The 9,041-nt window shown below is 50.1% G+C and overlaps 1 protein-coding gene across 1 annotated transcript; it reads right to left on the minus strand.

Annotated features, from left to right (window-relative positions):
• Nucleotides 1–4,258: 4,258 nt before the first annotated feature.
• Nucleotides 4,259–7,318, minus strand: TMEM222 (transmembrane protein 222; the record flags this gene model as incomplete). Its single annotated transcript, XM_009582591.1, has 5 exons — nt 4,259–4,346; nt 5,344–5,474; nt 5,641–5,737; nt 6,432–6,463; nt 7,234–7,318. Coding segments are annotated over 5 exons (433 nt in total), but the record flags the coding sequence as incomplete, so codon positions are not given.
• Between the last annotated feature and the right edge of the window lie 1,723 nt (nt 7,319–9,041).

Raw genomic sequence — 9,041 nt, forward strand, 5'->3', positions numbered from 1 at the left:
AGCCCCGGAGTCGAAGAAGGGGCTGGAGTTAAGGCAGCCGCAGGAGCAACGTGCTTTGGATCAAGGGGCTGAGCAGGAGAGGATCCAGGTGGTGTTTTGTAAGATGGCTGCGCCGTTAAATCCCCAAGCCTTGTACACAACCTAATTTTAAGGCTGATCTACTTCCCCCACCATGCAGCTTTGGCCTCTGGATATCAGATGTAACGGAAAATCGGCTGCTGCATTAGCAATCGTTACAGCACTCGGAGGCCCAGCTTCCCTCGCTCCCAGTTCAGGCAGTGGTATCCTGCTGGGAGAGGGGAAAACGAGGCCAGCTCTTCACATCCCACTCTGCTCTCCGCTCCTCCGAAGCTCCCGGCAGCCCTGGCCCCAGCACACGCGTCCCCTCCCCAAGAGCTTGCAAGGAAAATGGGGGGGCTCTGCACTGGCAGGGGAAAGGACCCCAGCCTCCAAGAAAACAGAGATGCCAGAGACTTAGGACTATGGAAAGGGAACAGCTCAATGGGATCAACCTGCAAGAGGGGGCCTATCTTCTAAAAAAGCATCCTCCTCCCCAGAGCGCTCGGCTCCCCCCTGCCCGGGGCCACGCAGGGCTCTGCTGCCCGGGCAGAGGCTTAGGGATCGGCAAAGGTCAAGAGCAGGCAGAGCCCCTTCTCCTCCCAAAAATAACAAAGACCCTTGGCAGGTCCCCGGCTTCGAGACCCGGCATTAAAGCCTGCAAAAGCTTCCCGCACTGCAGCAATTGGGTCCTCCTGCCCCCAAAACCCCCCTTCCCAACAGCAGGTCTGAAAACAGGGCTGTGAGTTTTGCCCTGGTGCAGAGCAAAGGGCAAGTTTATAAAGTAAAAGGTGTGGGAGGTTCAGGGTCCAGCTCCTGTGTGCAGCCAGCTCAGCAGGGCAGGGGGGAATACCAACCCCGCTCCCGGCTGATGGCTGGAAGAAGGAAAGAGCCTTGCCAATAAGAGATGTGGTACTTGGAGACATCCACAGAAATAAGTTTATTTCCCCTACCGTCAGGATTATGAAACCACAGAAGCAGAGTTTAAATATTTACAAAGTAATCCAGCGCCCCACAGAGATCAAGAGAACAAAGTATGAGGGTACGGAGGGCTTTGCCCTCGCCGAAGAGCAATGGCAACGCCATGGAGCTCTGCAGCACAAACACATGCAAAGGGGAAAGGAGAGGAGCACAAAACTGGCATCTGGAAGGTGAAGGACAGGGTGAACCTTTAATGTGGCTAGTCAAAGGGGACACTGCAAAGAAGCTGGTAGTGAGATGAAGGAAGCTGCAAGAAGAGGACATTCCTTACCCACCCCCGCTTCTGCCACCTCCCACACCAAGAGGAAGCAGCCCACTCCCCACACAACCGCAGCTGCTGGCTGCAGCGCTGCTGGGAAGCCGTGCCGAGCACCACCGGGGTTTCCCCGCGTTCCCGCAGCGCTGGGCTGACACTACCGCAGCGTAGGAAAACAGCAAATCTCACCAGCCCACCCGCCTCTCCCAGCATCTGACCTCTGTGGGCACCATCCTTCATTGTGCGAGTTCAGACAGCGTGTCCAGCAGGGATGTGCGGGCTGGCTCTGCGGTACCTCAGCTTTGGGCCGTGCTCTCCCATTAGCCATGTTTCCTTCGGATGCCCGGAGCCATCCTCCATCTCTGTCGGTGGAAGCGGGTCGGCTGTTCAACCAGGACTTGGGCGAAGCGCCGCCTTCCTTCCCCGGCAGCCAGCACTCCAACCAACCGTGAGGCTCGTTTGCTGCTGCTCGATAAGTCTTCATTCGAAACCCAGATCTGGTAAAAAGCGTTAGGAGCGCACAACGAGGATTTTCATGGTGGGGAATGGCACTCAACACATTTTCAGAAGTCCCAGGAGCAGGGACTGTGGCCAGCAGCTCCGCTCCCGGCCTCCCCCGACAACTTGAAGTCTCAGCTTTGGCAATGCTTGTATAGCTTATCGATAAAACACTGAATCAACGTGTGAGACAGGCCTAAGAGTCTCTAGGTTATTGCTACTGTATAAGACAGGTTGGCTTCAGCCCTGGGGCCAGGGACTCTGAGCCCATCCTTGGCAGGTCACTCTGAGAAATCATACTTAAATTAAAAAACAGAGGCAAAGCACTAATCTCTCCTGTTCAACTGGCTTGTCCTAGGGCACGTTAGCCAGCAGGCTCGCTGGGTGGAGACCGCAGGGACACAGGGTAGCTCGGTAAGACACCATCCTTTTATTGTAAGGTTCTCTTTGATCAAGATCTTGGCTTTCTAATCAGCCCCAGGCCCAGCAGCCTCCAGCCCGCTCTCCACACAGGCTTGAAATGACTGTACAGAGCAGACACCGACACCTATTTCAGTTCCAGGTAGACAGGGAAGGGCGCTGAGGTCTGCACACCTCCTCCACCCACCCCAGAAAAGCCAGCACCAGATGACAGAGAGACAACTGGATGTCAGGGAGAAGGGAGAGGCTTAAGGGGCTATTTAAAAGTGACTGAGGAACAGGAGGAAATGCAGAAATCGAGAAGCCCAAGAGGAGTCCCCAACCCTCCCATATGGCTAGAGGAGTCAGGAAGATGGAAGCGGACGGAAAGGCACACGAGGACAGGTCTGAGAGCCAGCAGGGTGATGGTGAATGGGCTTCCTAGTCAGAGGAAGCCACAGGGACAGCAGGCAGTGGAGAAGAGCTTTCTTGCCAGCCATGAGCACTCCCTGAGGTTGAAATCCATCAGGTAGTGGAGTAAAGAGGTGGCCTTTCAAGGCATGAGTGGAAAAGCTATTCTCCTTCCTCTGCAGTCAGAGGGGATGTGCTCAACTGCACATAACCCTTCAGCCACACTTTTTTTTAAAAAGCCACTTGGCTCAGAGCCCCAAAGAAAGCAGCATCTGCAGGCCAGAGCCTCAGCAAACACAGACCTGGACCTCTCGTCCTGGAAGAGGCTCTGGGTCATGTCCAAATTCACTTCCTGCCCAGCACTCACAAACAACCTACCCCCCTACTACCCACCCTGCCCAATCCAGGGCTCAAAAGGGCCACCAGCCCCCAATGCTGCCAGACCAGCATTTCTCACATCAAAGTCAGTCCTGCTTTTACTCCAGGTGTGCTCTTCAAAGCACGCCAAGGAAGCAAACAGTTCTTGTTTACCATCCTGGAACCAGCCGCAGGAAAGCCAGTGCCCCAGTTTGCTGCTGCAAAGCCCAACCAGAACATGGATGCTTGCCAGTCCCTTCACCTTTTCTTTTAATCTCTGATGGCCCCACTAAGCTCAGGTCTCAGGTGCTGCTCTCATGGATGCTTGCAAAACCCTACGCTAAGCCTTCTGTCCCAGAAACATGTACCTGCTGCTGCTGCCACTTCTGCAGGCTCAGGCATGCTGCGACACACAAAGTACTAGGGATCTAAGGAAATTAAGTGGCTCATGAGAAGCGTAACGACAATTTTAGATATTCAGAGCACAAGGAGAAGCAGGGAAGCTGTATTTTCTCTGGCACAAGCTAAAAGGGACTTACAGTAGACTCCCAACTCTGCAACAGGCTATTGAAAGTGTGCAGACTGCCACGAGCCATACCCAAGCCAGTCGATTGACTTTCCTGCCTTTCTGGGCTCACCAGCAGGACCAGACGTATTTGCCCTGCCACCGAGCGTTCCTCTGCGCGTCTCCTCAGAGGGGTGTCCTGCCGTCAACACCTTTCTGTCACTACTGGGGAGACCGCCAGTGAGTGCTGCGGCACTCTACATCCCCAGGAGGAACCCCACACCTCCGCGTTGAAACATGTGCTACGGGAGAGTCGTGCAACAGGGAAACAACAACTCCTTCTTGGAGAGTCAGGAAATCTGAGGAAGCATCTGACAAAGTCTGCCAAGAGGAAAAAACCAGGTGATCAGAGAGAACCTTACAAGGTGTATCTGCTTGTGCTCCTGAGCCAGGAGGCAAGGTTTGCCTTGCGGCTTTTTACTTGGCACTGAAAGCAAAGGTGCCCACGCCTCTCCTTTCCTGATTGCGTTTCTACCTACCAAATTGCAGAAAGGGACCACATTCAGGGAGAGAGCGGGAGGCTCCAGGACCCTTGACATTGGGAGACACCATCAACAGAACAAAAACAGAAGGAAAAGAAGCCAGTTCCAGGAAACAAAGATGAGCTGTTACAATGGAGTGGAGTTGCCACCTTCCCCAGAAAACGCCTCCCAGAGTCCCATGTCTCCATCTTGCTGGTTCAGTCACAGTTTCTTCCTTCGTGTGCCCACGGAATGGGGAGTTCACAGCTGCCATCACCGCAAATGAAGCGTCAGAACAATGGTCACAATCACCCCCAAGAAGAGGACAAAGGGAAGCCAGGTCTTCACAAATCCCCCTATGCTGCAAGATGGAAAAAAAGGGGAGGATTTAAACATAAGAAATCAGCAGAGACAGACAAGAGGGAGAGAAGGATGTGAGAATAACTGGAGAAACCAGAGGGAGACAGACGCCCTTCTGACTTTGGTGGTACTGCCATAAAACACATATTGGAGATTCAGCCCGTGTTAAAAATTGAGACTAAATCAGGTCTACAAATAACTATACCATGAACAACAGGGCTGGACTCTCCTTCCAGCTTAAATTCAGGTTGAAGACTAGCATGTTTCATGTCTGCACAGACAAGAGTGGTGACAGAAGAGCGCAAAAAATGAAAGCCCATTACCGCAGGCCTCGTTATTCTGACTGCTGGTGTATTTAACCAAGACAGCAGGGACTACACTTGCCTAAAAGCTGGTAGAGAGAAGCTTTTCCAGAACAGGGAAGATCCAACGGAACTGGAGCAACTCAAAAGCTTTATGCAGGGCAGTCCTCGCAGAATCTCCTCTTCAGGCACAAGTAGCTGAAATGGAGATTAAGTGCCCTTTCTAGTAAGGAAAGCTCAGGATTTCCCTCTCTGCTCAAGTTGGAAGCTCCACACCAGTTGGAAATCTGACTAGTTTTCATGTAAACAAGATTCAAGAGAGGGAAGAGAAACCAGTAATCCTTTGAGACGAGCCATTCTGTGACCTTGTGTTCTGACCTAACCCAGCCAAAAGACAACACAGAGTTAGATTTGCTTTAGCTAGCATTTCCCAAATTCCAGGCACCCTAAATTAGCTGCAAGATATAGTATTTCAGGAGCAGCATCTAGTGCAACCCAGCAAGCACTCTTGGTTCTTTTCCCAAGACAAGGCAGCAGGCAGTGACAGTACCACCTACCAGCAACATACACCCACATGTTGTGGGGGAGAGATGTCTCTCCCTTCTCCACGGGACAGTCTGAAGCTTTGGAGGGCTAGGAAGAACGAAGGAAACAGAGCCCCTTTGCCTGCTGAATCTAGACTTCTCCTCAGCTCACCTTACATACTTCCCATACAGGAGTGAGAAGAAGCAGAGTTTCACCATGTTCCAGGAGGTGCTGTTATCGTATTTCATCAAGTTTAAGGCCAGAGCCACGTGAGAATGGCAGTTATCACAGCAAAGGTTGTGCTGGAACAGAAAAAGGGGCATGGGATTAGAAATCCTGTCCTTGAGGCTCCCCAGTTCTGCACCCTGTGCTGGTGCAGACCCACAGGTCCCACTCCTGCAGCAAGCACGCAAACACTGGGGAGATATTCCTCCACACACAGACAGGACACCAGCATCAGAGCCGTACCATTCGGTGCTTGTACTCCTCCGACGCATCGTGTACAGCTGTGTCCCAAGCATTGGGACCAGTGGAGTATATTTTGCTGGGATCCAGTTTCCAGTACCTAGAAGGATGAGAACAGATCCCTTCGCATTATTGCTGCACCTTTACAACTTCTTGCTCTTCCCAGCAGGAAGATGCTTAAAGGACTTAGAGAAATCCACTACCTCTGGAGTCCATGGAGCTGAGTTCTTCAAGGCAAGCGTATGCTGCACAGGGCAGCAGAAACTAATGCTCAGCACCCTCAGCCCGACAGCACCCCAGAGAGAGAAACTGCAGACCTCAGGGGCACAGACAGAACTCTGAACTGCTGTCACGTCCCGTGATGTGAAACCTTCAGGCCATTCAAAATGTAAACCTGATCTGACAGATACACAAAACCCAGGCACCTCTCCTCCTCCCCCCTGAAAATCATTAACAGGATGCAAGTGATGACAGTTCATTAGTGCAGCACAGGCAGTATTTACTTGGAGCACTTGTTGTTAACATTATCTTAAAATGTTTTAGCCTTTTTTTTTTTTTTTTTAAATAAAGGCTCTGTACAGCTCTCATTATTAATACCATTACACTGCTGTCACACTTCCAAAAAGATTTAATTTAATGTGGTTTCTTGAAAAGCAGAGACACAGTAGCCATCCAGTTGAATTAAGGCATCTGAACAACAAGAAAAGCAATATTATAGCATGTCTGTCTCCATGAATTAAAGTACATCTGCAGGTCAGTTGGTTAGCTTAATAAAAACTAACAAGAGCACTTACTTCACTGGCTTCCCAAATGCCATGTTGTCTTCCTACAAAAAAAGGAAAAATGTCTCAAGAGGATAACCCCGCGCAATGTTCATGGCATGCCTCTTGCTGGGAGGCCTCACAGCCCGCGATCGCTTAGTGATAAAACTGTCACATTGCCTCAGCAGTCTCAAGACACCGATCTTATTTGTGCGTCTGGATTTAGATTTCAATTGTTTTCACACTCCTGTTCTGGGCATCGGTATATTTATACTCTATACACGGTGACATCATCTAGCTATATGGTATATGTACCTTGTTCCCCCCTCTTTGTTTTTTTTAACTGTTAAGATCTTGTTAACTCAAAGTTGTAAGTGTTCCAATCTATTAAGAGTACTAATCATCCCAACTTAAAACTCCCTTACTTTCAAAATCCACCAGGCTATAAAGCAGTTTAGAAGACTGCCACATACCTGATGCTAAGCAGCATGACAGTAACAGGCATGCCGAGGAAATTGGAAGGCAGCTTCTGTTACTCAGAATTAAGAGGATTTAGGTCCAAAATTCCCAATCAAGAGCCTGGACTACAAGGTTTTTTCCCTTCTGCTCACCAAACCAATCTAGCCACTATCTATCACATCCCCCAAGCGAACTCCACTGGACAGCAGCCCACAGAGTAATAGCAAAGATCCACGATCTTCAGAAACATGTAAGCCATTACTTTGCAAAACTTTGAACTGCAAAAGACAGGGGATGACTCAAAAGTCACCAACGAAGGCGAGAAGCAGACCAAGCACAGATTCTGCTTAAGCACCCGGGTCCATCGTCTACTTACTGAGACAAAGTATGGCCCCGCGAAGTCCCGAATGACTCCAGTCGACGTGCAGATACCCATGTGGCCAATGATCGGGAAGAGCCATCTACCGAGGCAACAAGCGAACCGTCAGGCTGAGATATTTGCCCCCCGATCACACCGAGTGCGTGCAACATGCTGCCAGGAGACTGCTGGAGCGGCCGTACAACCAACTGCATAGCATGGGATAGACAGGCACAGTTAAGGCGTTATACGCAGCTGAGAGATGAAAGCAGGTGAGCCAAAGCCAGGCAAAGACCGGTAAAGACGTAGAAGAGGTACAAGCGAAAGAAAAATACGCAGGGAATACCCAAAGCTGTGCTCTCCTGACAAGCAGGTCTAGAGTCAGCTCATCCGTGGGGCAATCAGGCTCGGGGATTTTGCCGTGAGTGGCTGCAGTTACGGAGAGCGCAAGACTCCAAAGGCCTGCACTACACACGTCCCTGGCCAGGGAAGGGCAAGCCCCGGTCTCCCCGAACAAACCCATTTGTGTATCCAAGTAAAAAGGTTAGATCCAGGAGAAACTGCCTTGAGATATAACCAGACTTTCCACTTCAACAACTGAAAATAAGGTCACCCTGCCTATCTTCCCAACCACACTGCAGCTTTTCATGGCAAACTAAATTTAAGCACCCCAGACAGAAAACGGGGCTCCTGCCTCCAGGAAGAGCATTCCTTCCCCTAAATGATCCCATTGTTTCAAAGTCCTTCTCCTCCCTGCTAGATATTTACAGCCCCAGGGAGCAGCAGATCTATATCCCAACCCCCTCCCATCATCATCACTTAGATGTAAATACTTCAGGCCAAGTTACAGCTCTCTCCCACATCCTCCGGCATTCTCAGGTTTGCTGACCTCTCTCCGATTTCTCACTTCTCTCTCCCTGAGGGACTGCACGCAGCAACTAACATTTCAGAAGAGATTACAGCAACGCTAAACAGAAACAGACTCACAAGCCACAGCTCAATTAGAGATCCTAAAACGATCAAAATAAAGAGGGACTGAGGCAGTTGGATGTTACGAGGAAAAACAAGCCGTACACGCCGATAAGCGCAGCTGAGGTTATACATCGCACATAGCTCCTGTTGATGACATAACCCTACGACGTAGAGAAAGGACTCTGCAAAGTTTGACGTTCTGCGCTTGCATCGCTTACCCTCTGCGCATTCCTATCTGGTGCGATGCAAAGCAGCCAGACAGTTTGGCTATCTGTGCAACATTTTATCAGCCAGAAGGTACGGCTGAATATAACGCTGTCACAGCGTTGCCACCTTCAAAGGTCTAGACGTTTCTTCCTTTTTTTAATTCTCCTCTCAGCAGTGACTAGCTTTCAAGCCTCCAAATCCAAGGATGACAGGAAACGTCAGAGGGAGAAAATGGAGCTATTATGCAATCTAATGAGAGATTTTGTGAAATAACAACACCGAAATTTCTGCTGCAAAACAAAATCAACAGGAAGATGTCACTGTTCATTGGGGAATGAAGCCACAAACAAATAAGGCTGCGCAGTGACTTTGGCAGCAGGACAGCTCTCTTCATCAGACCCAGTAGGAGATAAGAAGGTTAAAAGCTTTGGAAAATCCTCCAAAGACTAAGGTGGAACTTTTAAGCAATCAAAAAAAGAAAAGAGGTGAAAACCAAAGGTGTTTTGTAGCTGTATGCAAGAGAGCAACAGGAAAGTTGCAGCTTCTTCCTTGCCGAGGAAAGTCACGGTGCCATTCCCAATCCTGGCACGGACCACACCACGTCTTCTACCTGACTTTCAGCTCTGGCTCAGTAAACATTATCACCT

Source organism: Fulmarus glacialis, unplaced genomic scaffold (genome assembly GCF_000690835.1).
Source record: "Fulmarus glacialis isolate BGI_N327 unplaced genomic scaffold, ASM69083v1 scaffold38397, whole genome shotgun sequence".
NCBI classification, from domain to species: domain Eukaryota; kingdom Metazoa; phylum Chordata; class Aves; order Procellariiformes; family Procellariidae; genus Fulmarus; species Fulmarus glacialis.